The 21,114-nt window shown below is 42.3% G+C and overlaps 1 protein-coding gene across 4 annotated transcripts in view; it reads right to left on the minus strand.

Annotated features, from left to right (window-relative positions):
* JPH2 (junctophilin 2) overlaps positions 1–21,114 on the minus strand; it is a 68,055-nt gene that overhangs the window by 2,303 nt on the left and 44,638 nt on the right. For 2 of the 4 annotated variants that reach the window (XM_081867663.1, XM_081867665.1), the window contains exons 3-5: positions 13,948–14,066; positions 2,413–3,313; positions 284–379 (exon numbers count right to left, since the gene is read on the minus strand). In XM_081867663.1, coding sequence (XP_081723789.1) covers positions 301–379; positions 2,413–3,313; positions 13,948–14,066 — 1,099 coding nt within the window. In that variant the 3' untranslated portion in view covers positions 284–300. Of the gene's footprint in view, positions 1–283; positions 382–2,412; positions 3,314–13,947; positions 14,067–21,114 lie in introns of those variants that run through there. The other 2 variants (XM_081867664.1, XM_081867666.1) reach the window with 2 other exon arrangements.

The raw sequence follows: 21,114 nt of genomic DNA on the forward strand, positions 1-21,114 counted from the left end.
AGAGAGAGAGGGAGGGGGGGACATGGAGAGAGGGTAGATATCCTGTTGTGACCCTGTATGCAAATTTTCTTGGGATCAACCCCTCACTGAACTGCTTCGAAATAAACATGCACAGAACTGGAAGCTCTCCTCTTCTTCACAAAACAGGAAACAATAGTTGTGCACTGATGTGTAGCCAGATAACCAAGTTGTCCTTTTACAAAAAGGTTCCAAAGCGAAGTCTTCATTTCCCAAAATGTCAAAACAATAGGGCACTCTGAGCCATTTCATTTGTCCCCCTTACCTTGTCTTAGCATCTCATCATGTCAGAAAATGGACAAATAAGATGGAGAGGCCAACGTTCAATAGGATGACCATGCAAATGATGATTGTGTTAGGTCCCTAAGGAAAAAAACAACAAGAAGAGTATAATGTTATCTACTGTGATTTAGAAGACACAGATGAAAAAAATCCTCACTTGTGAAAGCAAAAATAGTTCTGTCAATGGCTTTTATGCATTATAGCCACCACTGTCAGAAGCAATTTGTAGAGCAGTGGTGGGAACCTGTGTCTCACCAGATGTTCTTGGACTACAACTCCCATAATCCTTGTCCACTGACCATGATGGCTGAAGCTGATGGGAGCTGCAGTCCAACAACATTCACAGGTTAGCCACCCTTGTCCTGCAGTAAGTACTAATGAAATCAATAGGGTTAGGGTTATTTGCTTTCATTCCATCATCACCACACCTAAACATTTGTGCAGGTCAGTCTCATGCCACCATATCTGGGGTAATGTTCATTTCGATGCCTGGAGCAAGCTGCACTAAATCTTCATTTTGGGAGAAGCTACACATGTTGCATACCTGCCTTTCCTGCAGCTGTTAAAGGCACTGGAGCCCTGTGCACAGAAAAGATGGTAACCAAATTTGTCTTCTGCAAATATACCACCTGAGGTATTTTTCTAGACTGTAGAGTGACAGCAGGAATGTCAATCCCTGTTTTGCTGGCTCTGCTCCTGTGAGTTCAGCATTAGCCTGTTTTTTAAAAAAGCTGGTGAATGCTACACTCATATGAACTTCGGGGGGAAATAACTTCTATGTATACAGGCAGAAACTCAGGCTGGAAGATGTTTTCCCCACCATGGATATAGCCATACCTGTTCAATTTCTGCATGTCAGACACAGAAGCACGGCTAAGAGAAAAAGAGGGGAGTTCTAACCCGGCACTCCAATACACCAGCTGCTCTCAACCTGATGCCTTCCAGATATTGTTGGACTCCAACTCTATACAGCCGCAGCCAGCAAGCCCAATAGTTAGGGATGGTTGGAACTGTAACATCTGGAGGGCACCAGGCTGGGAAGTTTGCAGTATAACTTTATTGGGAGCACCCAGCAGGGCTTACTTCCAAGTAACCATGCATTGGATTGGGCTGTTTGGGATTAATAGCTCTGTTCTTGAAGGTAATATTTGCTGGCTTCTCTATCAGAATCATGTATTATCACTATATGAAGTGATTAATTACACTGATGAGGTATGATTATGAATAGAATCATGTGCATTTTTTATTCAGAAGCAAGTTCCAAGATGCTCACTTACTCTTCTGTGGGGGTGAATAGGTTTGCTGCCTTGGAGCGCTCTGCCTTCCATTCACTCTGCCTATGCTACCCCTGAGTTCACCAATCATCAGCTACCCTCTGTACTACCAGCCCCAATGAGCACCAGCTGCCATTGATGCCAACCCTGTTCTACAATCCAGGAACACTCACCCTAGCAGTAAGTCAGCAAAGTTAACATTTTCAACAAACCACGACATGTATTTTAACATGGCTGTGGTACTGGAAATATAGATAGCACACAATATATTGTGTGATTCTCTCTCTCTCTCTCTCTCTCTCTCTCTGTGTGTGTGTGTGTGTGTGTGTGGAGAGAGAGAGAGAGAGAGAGAGAGAGAGAGAGAGAGAGAGAGAAATCTTCTGAACCACAGAGCAAACTTTACAGCTAGAAGATTGCTCTAGCTATTTTTTTTTTTTAAATTGTTTGGCAGGAGGTGGAAAAGGGATAGGTGATACACACACACAAAAACACCCCAGACTGTTACACCTGAGTAAATCCTATCTGCATCTGGTAGTATTTATTGACCTGACTTAAAAATGTCAATTCACAGTACCTTACAGCCCCATCTGAGGGAATGGAACACATAACAATTCACACAGTACTGTAGTTTTTAAAATAAGTTTTCACATGTAGACAGTAGTCCTGATCAGGTGCACGCATGTCGTGCATTTATGTACCCACCTCAGTTTTTGTACATGAAAGCAATGTGGCACAAATGACAGCAGTGAAGCAAACGAGAAATTGAAAAGGAGATTCAGATTATTATTTGCTTCTTTCCCTCCCCTATCCAGCCCCCAATGGAAAAAAAAAAACACTCCCCTCTCCTTTATAAAGACCATGTAGCAGCACCTCTTCATGCTCTTCCACCTCTTTCGTTGCTGCCTCTGGTGAAGCAACTTTCTTCACCACAGCCTTGGGGTCAGTTTTGGCCACCACCTTCGTTTCAGTTTTCCGTTCAGGCTTGCCTTCAGCTGCAGCTTCGGCTTTCTCTTCTGCTTTGGGTTCTGGTGGCGGATGTTGCTTGAGATCCTGCTTAGGTTCTGCTCTGAGTGCTTTTTTTTCTTCGTGAGCTGCTTCATGCTGAGAGACAGGTGTACCTCCCCTCTTTTGTGGCTCCGGTTTGTGCTCAATGGCCTTCACATCTGCTTTGGGCTCTGGGGAACTTGGCTTGGCAGGCAACTTGGAGTCAGGGAATGATTCCTCCTCAAAGTCCACTGGGGGAGTAACCGGGGAGGTCCTCACAGCATAGCTGTGATAGCCCTGAAATAATGCAACGTCGCCTTCCTGATGTATCCTCTGAAGGGGTTTGATCTCCATCTGGTCAGCAGCAACCCTCACATGGCTAGGGTGGCTGGGGCTCCGGGAAGCAGGCCTACTACCACCTGCTGCCTTCTCTGCAGGTGCTAGCAAAGCTTTAGAAGGTGTGTTGGGCCTACTTCCTGTGCCGCTGCCATCCTTGCCATGATCTCCATTCCAGCTCCCAGGGCTTTTCTGAGAACCTTGCTTAGCTCGTTTGGCCTCAGGTGGTGTTCCAGCTGGTGAAGGCGTTCGAGCAGGACTTTCTTTGGGCTTGGTGGAATCTTGCTCATCAACCTGAGGGCTCTCTGGAGGTGGTGGTGGAGGTGGCTGTTCCACAGGTGGTGGCTCTTCAGTATTCTCTATATTCTCTTCGTTCTCCATGAGCTCCTGGAACAGTCGCCTCTTCAAGTATTCAGGACCTAGAAAAGGCAAGAAGAGGTTTTTGAACATCGCCAAGAGACAGTCAACCAGCATGAAATTCCAGTGGAATTAGGAAGCATAAGGCAGAAACAAAACCACAGGGGAAGGACCAAGGTTGCTTCATCACAGTCTCATCACCTCATAGAGGGAAGAGAAGATAATCAGTTAAGGAAAAAAGGGCCAGTTCATCAGTAACCCCATAGCTGTGCTGAATAGGGGGTGGGAAGGAGGCAGACCTTGCGAGCAGGAAGCTTTTAATTAAAAGTGAAGTAGTACTTAAAAGCCTTAGTAATGCTTTGTTACTGGGCAGGCAGGTGCTACATTCACATTTTATCAAAAACTAGGTCTAATAAACAATGGAGAACAACACAGAAAGCACTAGAATGCAACAATTTGGCAATGACATTGACTGAAGGGGCAACTCCAGAACAAAGTATTAGCGTGGAAGCAACCTACAATACAAGCTCACATTACGAACACCAAGGCAATCTTGGGCATAGATTTTGGAACTTGCACATAAAAGATATAAATTCAATCCTAACTCAGGACTAGTGGAGCTATCACAAGTGATGCTAAGAGCACTTTGTATGCCTTAGTTTATACCTTCTGACTGTTATCTATCTGGTAATAAAAGCAGATCAACCCATTTTCAGAATGTAAGTGCATTGTGATTAATATGGATTTATCATTTGATTTGACGCCTTGATTTCAAGTTTCATTCTTTTTCTTCAGAGATGACCAAGGGTCTCTCTAAAACTTTAATTATTATTTGGTTTGAGGCCAAACTATTAATTACTGATGGGATATCTGTGATCTCCCAATGTTATATTTTTGTTAATGAAATGTAGCTGAGGGAAGGCTGCCAGTTTCCCCACAGCCATGGCGGAGAAGGGTGTGAGTTAACCCTTCCTCTCATAACAGTTCTCTGGTTTAAATAGCCCCCCTTTCATAGTCTGCTACTAGACTAGACTAGAAACTGTCACAGAGACAGGAATGGGTGAATCTGTCAATTTCTATTTTTCCCAGTTTATCAACTTTTCTGATCTTCAGTTCTCCACAGTTCCACATTAGTTTGCACATTTATTTTATTGAAAGTATTCATGAAAATTCATCAGCAAATATCTCCTAATAAACACATCTTTGTATGCAATTCTGCAACATGTACACATTTTCCAAAACAATATGAGAATAGAAACAGACATCCTTCTAAATTCACATTTATCTGAATTTTTCAATGCAAGTAATATGTACAATAAATGCATATACTAGGGTAAAGTATGCATACAAATGCATGTACTAGTGAAGGTAACATACACAAATGCATTGTATATTAAGAAACTGCTTGCTGAAATGTATCCGTTAGTCAACACATGCATACAAACATTTGTTTATTGGGGAAAAATTGCACTTAAATGCTTGAGAACTTTTATGACCATTTTATTTGTAAAAGTTGCTGCAGAAAATTGCAGCTGGAAAAATGAACAACTGTGAGAACCAACACTGAAAGATCCCTTTGCCTCTACTCCCAACAGCATACTGAGGAAAAGCAATGGTCCTGAAGCCCATAAAACATTTTGATTGGCCAAATCTTTGTACATCTACCTGTACAATGATATATTTCACTGAAGAGGGCTGGTTGAGAGAAGGTGTGAAGAGAGCTGTCAGATGTGTGCATTGCTCACTAATAAGGTCACCCACCCGTGACACTAAGATCCTACTGAACACACTTGAGCAGTTGACCCGCCTCCATTAAACAAGGTGACTTCTGGATTCACATTTCATTCTGTCCTCATCTGACTGGGTTGTGTCATCGTCTCCTAGCAGCACTGCCATCGGCTGCCTTATTGTTTACATATTGGTAAGCCTTAGCTCAGTGCAGAAACGAAACAGCAAATCTCCCCCCACGCCCCCGTCTCTCAAACGAACGTGCTTATGAACCGAAACAGAGCAACCGGCCTTAATTAGGTCCCAAATATTTGTGGGCAAAACTGAGCCAGGAAGCTCCAAGTCTACATTAAGGTCAGAGCACTGTCACACACAACACTTAAATCAGTCGACAATGCCAATGTAAAATATGCAACAGCTGCAGTGCTAATTTGATTTCTTTCTCACAATCTGTCCCGTGTTGACAGCATTTACACATGGCACATCGCCTCAGAGAGGGTCAAAGGCACATTTTAGTATGTTGTGCAAAAGCTGAATTTGGGGTTGTAGTGGAATATAATCTTTACACTTCATATAGTTTCCAGCTATATCCAGGACTGAGGAGTGCTTCACATAATATAGAATGGAATGGAACGGAACGGAATTCTGCATCCAGGCAATTTAAATTATGCTTCAAGAAAATAAGTATTCTGTAACCCAGAAGTGGGGAACCTTTTTTTTTTTTTTTTTTTTTTTTTGAGAGCCACATTCCAGTAAGGTGAATAACCAAAGCAAAAATGGGCCGGGCTGCCCTTTTTATTTCTCTCTTTATGCTCCCCCTATCCTCGTTTTTCTGTCCTTGCCACCTGCATGAAATTAGTTCAAGGGCTACATAAATTTATGTTGACTGCTACATGAATGAATATGGGGAAGCATTATAATTAGCAGGAGGAATACTTTTCCCTCTAGAATTTCACTTCCATTGCAGTAGTGAAATTAACACAGGGAAAAGTTTCAAAATCAGTCAAGAAGAATTCATCACTAGTTACCTGCAAAACTTCAGTCCATATGGCAAGTTCTTCTTGACCCATCTTGAAAATGTCTTCCCCTATCTTATTTTGCTAGTTTGTTAAGAAGATAGCTATACTCATGCAACATATGAACGATTGCTTTTAGACACAGACTGTGCATGGACAAACATAATGATACTTGGAATACATTTAGAGAAATTGTAATGACTTGTATACTCGTTGGAATAATAGTGGTACTTATTTATCTATATATCATATTGTATTACAGTCTCAAAGCACTTTTCCCTTTCTTCCACCCCCCATTCTTTCTCTTTATTTGTTCACAGAAAAAAAAAATCAATAAAAAAGGACAGTTATATGTACATATCTGAGAGAAAAACAGTGCCATTGAACACAAGGGACCGACATTTGATTTGCATAGATTAAACACTGGCAGTTTCTGTGCATATTAACTCAGAAGTAAGCTGGCTGTGTTCAGAGGGTTTCCTGCCTCTCTAGTTGGTGGGTTTAACATTGGGGGTAACTTCCTGCATGGAGTTACCCCCAATGAATGCAGCAGGACTTACTTTCTAGCCAACATATATAAGATTGAATTGTAATTGTATCTGATATAGTACTCTGGGGGGAACACTTATCAATTATTTGACTGGAAGCTGTGTACCCTGCCGCTCCAGCACAGAAGATCATGTGCCACACCACTGACAGTTTTTTTACAGGAAGAACAGTGACCAAGGCAGCTTCCAGACCAGTTGTTGGCTGAGGATTCTTGTTGATATGTTTGCACAAAGACCTATGAGACGCTCTTGGAGCATAGATGGCCACAAGGTTGAGCAGGTCTCTTGTTTCAAATACCTGGGGGTAGTTTTTCACTCTACTGGCAGTAGGAAAGCCCATGGGAAACATGTTGCTGAAAACAAGAGGTGGCCACTATATACCGTATTTTTCACTCTATAGGACGCACTTTTTCCCCTCCAAAAATGAAGGGGAAATGTTTGTGCGTCCTATGGAGCGAATGTAGGCTCCTTGGCTTCAGCGAAAGCAACGCGAAGCTTCCAAAGCACAAAGGGAGCGCTCCCTCCACGCTCCGGAGGCTACGCGTTGCTTTGGCTAAAGCCTGGAGAGCGAGAGGGGTCAGTGCGCCCCTCTCACTCTCCAGGCTTCAGGGATAGCTGCCTGAAGCCTTTGGAGCGCAGTGGGACCTCGCACTGTGCTCCAAAGGCTTCGGGTTCCTTTTGCTGAAGCCAGGAGTCCCGGCTTCCCCCTTCAGCCCTGACACTGGCCGGGTTGGCTGGGGGAACCCCCAGCTTCCCCATAAAGCCCCGACAATCTCAGCCGGGGCTGTAATTCAAGCAAAGGGAGAGCTGCTTGCACGCGTGTAAGCAGCTCTTACTCTGCTAGATTTACAATGTGCCGGAAGGATGGGGACTGCCCCTTCTGCCCCTCCCCCAGCTTATTGTGCCCGTAATTCCCGGCATTTCCTCCTTTTGCGCTGGTTCCACGAGGCAAGGCAGCTGCAATGATTTGATTCAGAATATTTTTTACTTGTTTTCCTCCTCTAAAAACTAGGTGCGTCCTATTCTCGGGTGCGTCCTATAGAGCGAAAAATACGGTACCTGCAGCACTCTAATTATATGAGGCCAAAACAATAGCACAACTTCTCTATGGTGCCCAGGTGGGCCCCTTCTCTAATTTTGGCCCCCTAGAACTTGTACAATCCAAATTCCAAAGATCAGCCCTTCAAGTCCCAAAATGTGTCTCTAATGCCACCCTGAGACTAGAGACAGGTTTCATAAAAGTGGAAGCCAGAGTGTGGGTGACCATACTCAACTACTGGCTCAGACTATCTTTATTTCCCCTTGGCCTTGCCCCACTAACTATGAACAATGATTTTCAATACGCACAGAAACAAACTGTGGTAACTAAAATCTCAGCCTTGGGCTTCTCTCCAAGTTTGCTACTCAGCATGGGATACGAACAGGCTAAAGCTCTCATAAAACAACGTGTTACAGATACTGAGCTCTAGTTGGATCTAGCCTGGACCCCAACTTTTATTGCCAATGAATATTCCAGGTACTCTGCCTCCCCTATGGCATATCTATCTAAACTTGAAGTCCCTAAGCACCGGATGGCCTTTACCTTGGCTTAATGTCATGCCCTCCCCTTGGCTGTCCTTGAAGGCCAATACAGGAGGATTGCTTATCTGGAGAGGCAATACTCCTGTGACTCTGGACAAATAGGAACAATAGAGCATGTGCTTCTCCAGTGTCTTTACTATAGAGAGATTTGTACTAGCCTCATTTAACCATCATTGCATAAGTACCCAGGGCGCACAGGACAATTCTATACCTCCCTGCTGCTTTCAGATACCAATCCTGCTACAACATACAACATTGCCAGATTCTGCACGGCAGCGTTCAAAATTCGATGGATTACAACCTGTGCCACAAACTAAATATAATGAGCACTCATATTAGAGTGCTCTGTAGACCGACTACTATAGTCTTATATATATAGTGGTACCTCTGGTTGTGCATGGGAGCCGTTCTGGAGCTCCAGTCAGATCCCGAGGTGTGTGTATCCAGAGGTGCTGCTTCTACGCATACGGCGAAACCTGGAAAAATACTTCTGGGTTTGCCGTGCATGTATCCCGAAGGATACATAACCAGAGGTGAACATAAGTAAAGGTACAACTGTACTAACCTTTTACGCTCTTTCATTCTTGTCTAATGTTCCTAACACTTCTTTTGGATTTTCTTAGCTTCTTTTGGATTCTTATAGACTTTTATGTATATATTCTGTTTTTACTCCTTTTAGTTTTTGTTTTTAATGGTTTTTTGTTTTTTTTTTCTAGATTTTAAATGATCGTACCCTTCCCTCCTTATACTGGTCTATGACCATAAAAAAGATTTGGGGGGAGGGGAAATGTTTGCCCAAAGTTTGCCAAAAGGTTATATGATGTCATCGTGAACACTAAACCTGACATGCTTGTATGGAGGTTATACAACTTTGCCAGCTAGTGGTTGTCATCCCACAGTTTTCAGTGCAATTTTCTGCTATTTTTCTTATCAGACTTTCTAAAGTTAGAAAAGTGACAGAACGATTGCGCTAGAAAGTGCAGGATAAAGGTCAGTTTTTGTCTGGAATTTCCTGCAGACTGATGTCTGTGGCTATTACTTCTCAGGAAGGTTACATGTATCCCTATAGATTATATACAATATAATGCAGATAAATCATCCAAACAAACCGTGAGCAGTAAGCGAAGAACAAACTTTGGCTGCAGCTCGTGGCTTGCTTGGAGCAAGAGAAACCATGAGCTTAGAAATGTAACTCTAAGCCAAACCATGGCTCAGCTCCCAGTACAGTAGCTGCAATTTCCTCCCTGTGCATCAGCACACTTTCTCGTTCACAGTAAGCCGTAGATTGGCTTAGCGTTACATGTGGGCCAAACCAAAGTACCATTTTATAATGAGGTGGTCAAGAAAATGGACCTATTTCATTAATTATCCAAACTGTTTACAAATCCGTGCGATTCTACTGTAGAGCAAGAAATCAGGGTGGGGGAACCCTGCTATTTAAAACATAGCTGAACACATACATTTAATCTCCTGTAATGATTTCAGCTGAATGATTAATGAGAATTCCGACCAAACTCATGTCATATTTGCATTTGCTTTTTATGATGGCAGCAGGAAACAGAATGACTTTCCACCTCCATAAGTCAATTTTGAAACAGCGTCTGAGAATTTTGTTCCAGTAATGAGTTCAAATATCTGAAATTCAAGGGAGCAAATCCTGCCCAACATGTTCGGTCAGAGATTAGATAAAGGTACATCTCCTATGCCTGTGTGAGATTGGTTTGCATTTCTAATAATGACTATGGCAAGCTGCTTTCACTGACTGATCAGCAAGGATAATTTTAACTGGTGAATGAATATGAGAAAACTCAAACTGTCCCCCAGATGTCCCGGGAATAAAAAAGAGCAGTGTCCATCAAGTACATTAGTGGCTGTGAATCTAGGCCATGTGACACCTACCCACTGCTTGTAATCCTGAAGGACTCTGCTGAAGCTGAAAGGAATATTTTCTGGCAGACAGATATATCTGGCACAGCCTGTGCTATGTGAGGAGAGGCCACTGAGGGCCAACTGGTGCAAGCAAAATCTATTAGTAAAACTTGCCCTGTGCTTTGCTGCTGTCTGTCCACAGGTAGGGATTGACATATCAGTCTGCATCCAGTCTATATCACTTTTGTATGTGCTCATTCATAAATCAGTTTTGTCCTGTTTCCACGTCAATCTTCCTTTTTAAAAAAATTAAAATTAATATTTATAGAAAACTTACACTTGGGATGCCAGAAATGGGATGAGGCATTTCTACCCTAGATATGGGGTGAAGGAATACTGTTTTAAGATCAAAATATAACTATCTCCCTGACACCTCTCCTCTAGTTCCACAACTTTCAGCTGGGCTCCTGTAACAGAAGAGAACTCAGATGTACCTGTGGGGTCAGACTGCAGGTAGAATAACTCAGCACCTCTCACTTCCTTGCCCCTCTTCCTCTTCAAACAGACACCCACACAGCTCCTGCTTTATACAGGGTTGGAGCAGACCCACATTTAGACAGATCTACTGCTGTCAACTTTAGTTTATGCGGCTGGTCTAGACATTTTCTCTCCTCCTTTTGCACACCACCAGAATCTGTTCTGGAGGGTCCTTCAACCCTGCAGAAAATATTTTCTTTTCTTTTTTTAAAAAATATTTTTTTATTATTTTTCTCCTTAATATTTTTGACAATACAATAACAAACATAAAAACTTTCTGCTCTGCCGAGTGTGTGACTTCTCTCCCTCCCTTCAGCAGGTTTTCCGCCTTTTTCACACTTTAGCTCCTTAATGTCTATTGTTCACATTGTAGGATTTATTTCAATCCTGCTAGTGTCTTCAAGTTTTTGCAATTATTATTCAAATATCCAATAAACTTACTCCAATCCCTTTGAAATTTTTGATCGTCCTGGTCCCGAATCCTGCAAATCAGTGGCCAAGTCTGCAAAGTCCATCATCTTCGCCTGCCACTCTGCAATCATTGGTAACTCCTGTAACTTCCACTTTGGGGCCATTAAACGTTCTCGCTGCTACTGTGGTGTGCATAAATAGTCTTTGGTCTATCTTTGCAATTTCCTCTCCCATCAAACCTAGCAAGAATGCTTCAGGTTTTTTGGGAAAGGTATATCTAAACTTCTTTTTTAATTCGTTGTAGATCAATTCCCAGAATGTTTTTACTTTGTCACACGTCCACCACATATGGTAAAAATCTCCATCTGATTCTTTACATTTCCAGCATGTTTTATCTCTCATCCTATACATTTTCGCTAACTTTACTGGTGTCAAATACCATCTATACATCATCTTCATTACATTTTCTTTTAATGCCATACAAGCCATAAATTTCAAATTTTCATTCCACAGTTTTGTCCAAGAATCAAACTCAATATTATGCCCAAAATCTATCGCCCATTTTATCATCACTTCTTTGACTTCCTCATCTTTAGTATACCATTCTAACAACAAATTGCACATCTTAGATAATAATTTACCTCTGCTTGCCAACAGATCGATTTGAAATATTGATTTTTTTTATTTTCAAAGCCACCCAGAAAATATTTTCAGGCTGCATAGTGGGCTGGAGGGAACAGGAGAAAAAAAAGGAAGTTCCATTGTGTGCACAGAAATAGGTACGCGAGTGGAGCAGAACTGGATACAGCACTAGGGTTTAAAAGGGAATTGGACAAATTCATGGCGGAAAGGTCTATCAGTTGGTATTAGCCATGACAGTTCCATGGAACCACTATAGAGGAAGTACACTTTGCATTAGGGCAAAGGATGAGGAATGTTTTTTGTCTTCATCCCGTGCTTGTGAGCTTCCTAGGAGGATCTATCTACTTGGGGAGCAGGATACTGAGCTAATGGACCTCTGGACTAATCCATCAAAGGTCTTCTTGTGCGTTTATGGTCTTAAACCTTTGATAAAGGGACAAAAGCACACCAAATTTCACTGGGTTTAAAAAAAAAAATCCAGTTAACAGACTTAAGGTATACAGTACCATACACTAATGGAGAAATGGGGAACCTGTGACCTTCCAGATGCTGTTGGACTATAAATCCCATCACCCCAGATCATTACCCATACTCACTGGGGCTGATGGGAGCTGGAGTCTAAGAATATCTGGAGGCCCATATGTTCTCCACTAATGCAAACCATGGGCACCTGTGCCTCACTATAGCGTGTACAAATACAGTATTCATGTGGTTAAAACAAAGGGTTACAGAAAATACGAGAGGTATTAGCATATAGTTGCTATTTCAGAAATGTGAGAATCATCTTTAAGGCTGGATTCCTACGCAACTGAATTCAGTGGAACTCACTCCTGAGAAATTATACATAGGATTGAGCTTCAAATCTGTTCAATCATTCTGACAAAGCAATGGTATAAATTGGATGCTAATATCTGTTCTACACAATTCTATACCAAAGGGGCTCAAGAGGAAGAGAACTGTAAAACATTTATTTTAGCCATCCTGCCCTGCCTGCAGGCTCCCGTCAATCATAAAAAGACCCATTCAGGGCCATTTATTTCTGGCTGCAAGGAGGCTATTTGGAAGCTATTTCACCAGTTGCTCAAGCTCCTCAAAATAGCACTCAGCGGCAGACTGACCATTCGTAGTCTCTTGACTCTCTGTTTGTGACATCTTCGTCTAAATAAATCACACAAATACCACCACACTGAAACAAATACAAATCAGTGGGCTTTGGTATATTATTATACTACTAAGGCTACTTTTTATGACCTCCACTGATTTCTATGAAATCCTCCTATTACCTCAGAATACATATTTTTAATGAGTATTTTCCCTCTGATTAATCAACTGAAGTCTTGTTAGGTTGCAATCCTGTGCACACTTCCTTGTGAGAAAGGCCTATACACACTTATCTGAGAGTAAGCCCCACTGATCTCAGTGGGACTTAGTTCTGAGTAGAGATGTATAGAACTGCATGCTAAATCAAGTAAAGATTGCAATTATATATATCTGTATGTGTGTCTGTATATACATACATGCGTACACATACCAATGTAACATTCAGGACTAGGGGTTAACCTTAAAGTGCTAAGGGGTTAACCTTAAATTCATTCGCTGAAAATATAAGTTGAAACTTACATGCGCTTAGCTTGTACACATGCAGCTTTATGCACTTGGTTTAAAAAAAAATAAACAAAAACGGGGGCAGACATGTGGGAAAAAAGATTTTGGCAATCCCACCTACCATTGAACCCAATGTGTTTTGACTGTACAGTGATACCTTGGTTTACAACCATAATCCGTTCCAGAGGTCCGGCTGTAATGAAAACAGGTTGTAACCCAAGGTGCACTTTCGCCAATGGGGCCTCCAAAAAAAGGGGGGGTTGTAATCCCCAAAAAAATGGGTTGTAATCCAAAAAAAGGGACACGCACTTCCGGGTTTGATGTGGTTGTAATCCAAAATGGTTGCAAACCAAGGTACCACTGTAAACAATTTTGGCTTTACACACTATCCCTGGAACGTAACTACCATGTAAGATAAGAGTTGCCGGTATGTAGTTCTCTGATTAAATACTATTCTTGGCTGTGAAATCATGAAAAGTATATAATTATGACATATGACATGGGCCAATTGCATGGTTTTCTTCACTCAGTGCCTAAGCCTATGCAATGTTTCAAGTCATTTGACAGCAAAGCCACTTGGTTCAGCACCCCCACTTCAACTCATGCATGCTGCGTTTTAAACGCCCTCCACTCAAACACTTCATAGGACTTCAGCTTATGGGCTGTACTATAGTAATGTCAACTTTGGCTTTACTCTGCTTAGTACCTCACCACTGCTGAAAGTCAGCAAATCAAAGCTGGGCTGATTTCACTTCCTACCTGGCTGATAGAAATCCGGAGATAGTTCCCTGGCCATCGACCTGGCTAAAGTGGATTCATTGTTAGCTGCCACTGCTGCTTGCTCAGCCCCTTCTGACTTGGCTTTGGCATGGGCAGTCCTGTGGAGAGAACATCCATCATGGCAATTAGTATTTCCATTTGTTGCCAAGGCTGTCTTAGGCTGAGTTCCTTAGCCATTTATTCCAAGGTGGCTCTTCTGATGCGAATAGGACTCCTCTTTAATAAATGGTTTCATAATGACAGTCTTGCATGATGCTCAGTTCCTTAATATAGATGACTTTGCTTTGTAATTGTTTTAAACATAAAATAAAAGGAGTAAGGAGGAATGAAAAATACATATTATCATGATATACATTTTACTAGCTTGTTGATTAGTAGATCCAGCTTTTGTATTTATATTTATGTTGCAGTGTTCTTAGCAAAGTATAGAGTTCAACATTTTCTTCTGTTTTATTACACCAGTACATCATAAAATAAACTCCACTTCTCCATAAGCTGGTTAATAATTTGTCTCCCTTCCTGTACTCTACTATATTGGGCAGCTTGACTTCCCATATCTTCATTATCCAGTCCTGCAATGTTTGAGCATTTACTTTTCTCCAACAGTGTACGCCAGCTCCCTCGGCCAATAAAGCGAGATAAGCGCCGTTACCCCAGAGTCAGTCACGACTGGACCTAATGGTCAGGGGTTCCTTTACCTTTTAAATCAAAACTCCCAGACTCTTTTTATTATGAAGATTACAGATTTCTTCTGTTCACATTAAGCAATCATCATTGAGATAACCAATTTTACCAGGACCAAGAAAATTGTTGTCACTGACAAAATTCAATTCAGTCCTGCCCCTTTGGTGATGTATGTTATCTGCTATTGCTATTGTGGATAAAGTGTGACGTTTGTGCAACAGTCATGGGCATCTACTGAAGATACCCTTTCTGCACAACCAGATTTTTTGCTCAGTAATTGCAGTGTTGCAGCTTTGCAGATCTAGCACATTTCCTCTGCTCTCAAAATACACCAGCTGGTGGAAGAAGCACATATGATAACATATGGCAGTCAGAGTTGTGAGAAAACACGGTAGCTTCACAACAAAAGTGCTACCTTGAAAGGAGGCATTTGGGTGCAGCATACGAGTAACAACCATGTGACTGTTGTGCTGTAAAGTGATAGTCTGAGAAGGCTTTTTAGCAAGGAAGCAGAGATGATCTTGCACATTTCTTCTCCATAAAATAAAAAAATTCCTTCCAGTAGCACCTTAGAGACCAACAAAGTTTGTAACTGGTATGAGCTTTTGTGTGCAAGGAATTTTTTATTTTGTTTCGACTACGGCTCCCTACCTATATCTAGTTCTTCTCCATGCAAGGTATGCCAAGGAAAACTAATAAAACGTATTTCTTTATTTTCCTTTTGATACTTTTTATTTTAGTTTTCACAATACAAACAATAATAAAGATGCAGCAAGAAACAAAGCACAAAGTCAAGAAATGCGGCACAGAGCATAAAGATTGTTTCAATCTGCAGAATGAAGAGTGTCCAGCTGTTGGACCAGCCAGAAGATCCTATATGCTGTAGGAAGGCTCTTGTTGTCCATCTTAGCCACGCATGCAATAAAACAATACCAGTCTGCTGTAAATGTGTCTGTGTTCTTTTCCCCCTCTTGCCATCCTCAGTTTATGGGGAAGTTTCTCATTCGAGGCAATCTGCTGTATCAATTGATACAAAGTTCTGGGAGAAGCCCCCTCCATGTCCTTCCAATAACAGTATCCAACATCAAGTCCCACAGTGGCCAAGCAAATAAACCTAGGAAATTGAGAAACAGGGCATGACCCTTCTCTCTGCTGTTCCCCAGCATCTGGTACTTAGAGGCATGCTGCCCCTGAACCTTGAAAGAGCGTGTGTGTGTGTGTGTGTGTGTGTGTGTGTAAAGGGACCCCTGACCATTAGGTCCAGTCGTGGCTGACTCTGGGATTGCGATGCTCATCTCGCTTTATTGGCCGAGGGAGCCAGAGTTTGTCCACTGACAGCTTCCGGGTCATGTGGCCAGCATGACTAAGCAGCTTCTGGTGAACCAGAGCAGCACACAGAAACGCCGTTTACCTTCCCGCCGGAGCAGTACCTATTTATCTACTTGCACTTTGACGTGCTTTCGAACTGCTAGGTTGGCAGGAGCAGGGACCGAAAAACGGGAGCTCACCCCGTCGCGAGGATTCGAACTGCCGACCTTCTGATTGGCAAGTCCTAGGCCCTGTGGTTTAACCCACAGCGCCACCCGTGTCTCTCATATATATATATATACACACACACACACACACACACACACACACACACACACACCATGGCTATTAGCAATTGATAACCTTCTCCTCCATGAATTTGCCTAATCCCCTTCTAAAGCCATCTAACCAAGTGCCTGTCACCATATCTTGTGGCAGCAAATAATCCTTAAGTCGGGGTAGCCAACAAGTTGCCCCTCAGACGTTGTTGCCACTCCCATCATCCCTGACCACTAGTTATGCTGGCCAGGGCTGACAGAACTGGAGCCCAACAGTATCTGAAGGGTTGGCTACGTCTGCCACAGGTTAACTATGTGCCGTATGAAGAAGTGAATCTTTCAAAGGCACTTAAGTATCTACATCCCAATGAAACATTTCAAAAATCTCACATGAGTCACCTAGTGTGTACACAGCATTCTCTGCCCTCCCTCCAGCAATGCCATTTAGATAACCCACAGGACATTCTGTTTCTTGATGCAACAAATCCCACCACGCTTCAACCTCCTTTGAATTGAAAGCACGATTCTTCCTATTAACTCATCCAGAGAGATCCCTATCCTTTGAGGCCTGTTCTGTGGGGGAATGTTTTTGGCACCCTGCATCCTGTTAAGCAGCTCTCTGGCTCCACGGCCATTTGGAGACATTTGGCCGAGGAGGTAGAAATCTGCAGTTTTAAGCCCTGACAGCTCACAGAAGGCCCCCAAGAAGCTATAAACAGGCACAGCATCTCCTTTTTTGGTAGCATATAATCAGTGTGATTAATTCCACTGTAATCTGTGGGAGGCCCAATGGCATATTTATGTCTTATTGTGCCTAAAGAACTGATGTTGGAAGCAAAGTGTCCAGAATATGCAGCACAAGGTAAAATCAATCTTTAACCAGATCTTTAACCACATAAGCTTTAACTCTCCAGAAGAACTCACTGAGAAGAGGCACAGCGTGAAAAACCCAATCAAGGCAGCTAATGGGCAAGGAGTGACTAGGAAGAGATGTAGGATTAATGTTCCTCCATTAATGCACTTGATGTGTGCCTGTTTGTGGAGAATTAGGAACATAAGGAAGTTGCCTTATATCAAGTCCAAATATTGGTATGTCTAATTCAGTATTATCTAGTCCAACTGGCAGAGGCTCTCTGGGGTTTCAAGACAGGAGTTTTTCCCTGGGCCAATCTAAAAATGTTGAGGATTGAACCTAGGACCTTTCATACACAACCATGTGCTCTACCACTGAGCTATGACCTTTCCCTCATTTCAAAGGAACGGTGCTGAAATCTGTATCCTTCAACACGAAAATATGAGCATAGAAAATTGTGGAAGTTGCCAATATATATGTTGCTGGCTCACCCATTAACTTGTGCCTGTATATAGCCCTGGGGACAATTATTTATGTTTGCAATACAAGACACTATCCTCAGTGTAATGTAGAAAATGACTTATTGTGATTAATGGTAGCAATATAGGGATATAGCAAACAATTCAATATTCTTTCTCCAGTAGTCTTCACAAGCAGCAACATTCCAATAGCACCTACTATCATCGACTCTATTCTTCAACAAAAAGATGAGGCTGTGCTATGGTGGAAAAACTTATTTTCCTTTTATTCGAAACCTCTCCTGTCACAGCTATGTAACATGGCTACCTCAATGGAAGTTCAAATATCAGGTAACATCTTTCTCCACTGACAACTATAAGCTCAGCCCTCCTCAGTCATTCGTGACTCCAGAAAATGAGATCAAAGGAACAACTTGGCAATAACATCAGACAACCCCTCATCATGCTAATCTTCAGGCGTCTCCATGCACAAGGGTCTTCCCTCAAAGGCTGCTGTCTAGAACTTTAGCATGATTGCATCAGCCCATCTTAAGCAGTACCTTCCTTTTAAGCACAAAAACACCAACAAAGCCAGGGATGAATGAAGAAGTTAACCAGAGTTGGTCCTCCTAAGATAAACACACCTGAAATACTTGTTTGTGTTCATACAAGGAATGATTAGTGATGGGAGCAAACAGCTTTGTAATAAATTGGGTGGGGTAAATTGAAACTTGAATTGGTATGAGATCAATTGGTATGAGATCAATGTTTATCTCTTCTTATGTGATGGAGCCACTTATGTGATGGACCCACACTTGTCCTGTGCTTTTGAAGGCAAGGGTCTGAGCAGTTTTCTGTTTGCCCCACTGCTTTCCCTGGGAAACCTGTCCCTTATCGCTGAATCAGAACGAACGTCAATCCACGGAAAACCTGATGGATGTCTGCTCCAATTCAGCTGTAAAGAGTGGGTTTTCCCAGGTGAAACAGTGGTACAAGAGAAGTGTGAATGAGACCTCTATGAATGGTTTGGGGGCAGCTAGTAGGATGGCCACATAGGCAAAATTTAGGAAAATTCACTATACTTTCAACAGAAATATATTACATTTCACCATAGTGACTACGGCACCTCCAAACTGTCACTATTTTGAAGGAATTCAAGAGCATGGCAAACATTTAGGTTTGCACAGTTAAAAGTGGATTAAAGTGCTTTGCTGCCCCACCACAACAAGTTGACATAAGAAACAACAACAGACTTATGTGGTTAGGAAAGTGACAGGGAAATCCACTGAAAAGTCTGGGATGAACAAGTGATCAGTGGGAAGATATATGCAAGCAAGTTATGATAAACGCAAGATGAACAGTCATTGTTGTATAATTTCCCTGTAAACCAAATCATAACAAAAGCTCAACAAAGGCAGTACAATAGTCTAACCACTATGAAAGCTTTCTGCAAGCAAATCAGGATAAATGCTGAATAACCATGTCACCTGGAGAAACCCTAGGTAGACTGGCGTGCCTGCTCAATCTCCAGTCCCGATGCTAACTGTTGATGGGCAAACTTCAAAGTGCCTCTATTCTTATGGCTCTTAAAAGAACTTGTTTGGACTTGAACTGGACAACCTTTCAAATATAGGACTGTCTTCTGTAAAATAAGACTCATGGCCACCCTTGCAGGAAGTGAAGGACACTACATTCAGTATGACTGCAATGGGAATTCAAGCCAACAAGGCGTTGGCATCTTGCAGGAATGTGAGTCAGGCATTTCAATCTCCATTGCTGGTGACCGCTTACGCATTGCCAAAAAAGAAAAAGAAAATGCATCACCAAGGGAGAGACAAATGAGGATGGCCAACGTCATGGCCCCTCCTGCTCTCCCTTCTTAGGGATATTTATTTTTAAACCAGACTTGGATTGGACAGCCTTTCAGTGTCGTGCCATGAAATTTACAACAGTAGGTACCATCACAGATCAAACCAGTAACAGAGAAAGGGGCAGGCAGCCTAGGAGGCAGGGGTGAGATGCAGGGGTCAGGGTCGCAACCATGTGCCAGATGCACTGAGGGGAGGGAGGTATGGGGAAAGGCATGAGGCTATGATGAGTCTCTAGATATAGGAATGACAGCCTTCACGTTCCCTCACAGTCCTGCCTATTCCAGATAACTGGGTCAAGCTTCACAGGCAGAGCTCACCTTTCCCTGAATGAAAATGGAGGACCACACTTCACAGTAAGCCAGGGGATGAACTGCATTTCTATTAAGAGAGACTTGGACAAATGGGCCCCAGGCCAATACTGAGAAAAAATAACACTCTGTTCTGAGATCTGATACCTAAACACATACTTAACAAGAGCATCTATTTACCTGTTGAGTGATTCTGTCTAGCCTTCCTTCATGGACCCTGGAAGTCTTTCACAGGTCACACAGATTATTTTGAATCCCCCCCCCCAATTAGAAACCTACTGTCGCTATTTTCTTATCATTTAATAAAGAGGCAGGTTCTGAACAGTGGATCTGTTTAAAGAACGACTGCCCAAGGATCAACACCTAGGATCGCTCAGATAATTAACACATGATCAAATGCTCCAGTTTAGCTGAGGCACTGCACTTTAACATAATTAAACTAAACATAAATCAAGCCCTACAAGGACATCAATATCTTCTTGGCATGAAACCCCACAGCTACTTAGATCATTAATTGTGGAAGAGATTGAATGATTGATGTCCCTTTGGAGCGTCCTGGTCTGAGATGCAGTAGGCAAGATACTCCTGCACACGGTTGAGTTGGCAAGGAAGATTACAACCTTAACTAGGTTTCCTAAGAGGCATCTGAACTCTAACCAGGTGCTTAAAACAATAGTGAATTATCAAAAAGAAGACAAATGAGAATGGGGGATGGTTGAATTATGGCTTTCTATGTGAATAGAAAGAAGAAAAAGAAACTCACAGGCTACACATACACCTAATGGGGAAAACAATATTCTTTCACATATGGAGAAGGTTATATCCACAGTGCAGCAGAACCCAAGTTGCAGGCTGCATTGGGAAAATGTTGCAGGGTGCAGGGGGTGGGGAGTGGAGGAGGAAGAGGTGGTGAGGCCAATGAAGATAACCTTTTCCCCAAGCCATTATTTTGCCTTTGGTTCTGCTCTCAAGCCACTCTTTATACCTGGCTTCAGTTGGTGGGCCTTGACTGTCTTGTTAAAAGCAAAGTAGATCTCATACGTCTCAATTCTGCCCACTGCTAGCTAGGAATAGGCAAATCCATCAGTTTTGTTTTCTCTCTGTTTCTCATTTCCCCACTCTTAAATTAAGATCTCTACATCTCCATATTGTTTTGCTGAAAAAAAAGTCTTCATGAAAATTCAGCAGCATTTAGTACAAATTTCTCCTAATCTCTGTATGTAACTTTGTCTAATATACAAAGCAATTTCCCCTTATATAATGGGTTTCTGTATGCTATTTTTACTAATGGTAGGGCCAGATTCAACTAATTCAACAACTAAGTCCTGCTAATAGAAGCACCACACAATGGGGCTTTCCCCTCCCCCTACCTTCAAATTGGCTAGG

The sequence above is a fragment of the Podarcis erhardii genome (assembly GCF_964252035.2).
Source record: "Podarcis erhardii genome assembly, chromosome: 6".
In the NCBI taxonomy this organism is placed as follows: Eukaryota; Metazoa; Chordata; class Lepidosauria; order Squamata; family Lacertidae; genus Podarcis; species Podarcis erhardii.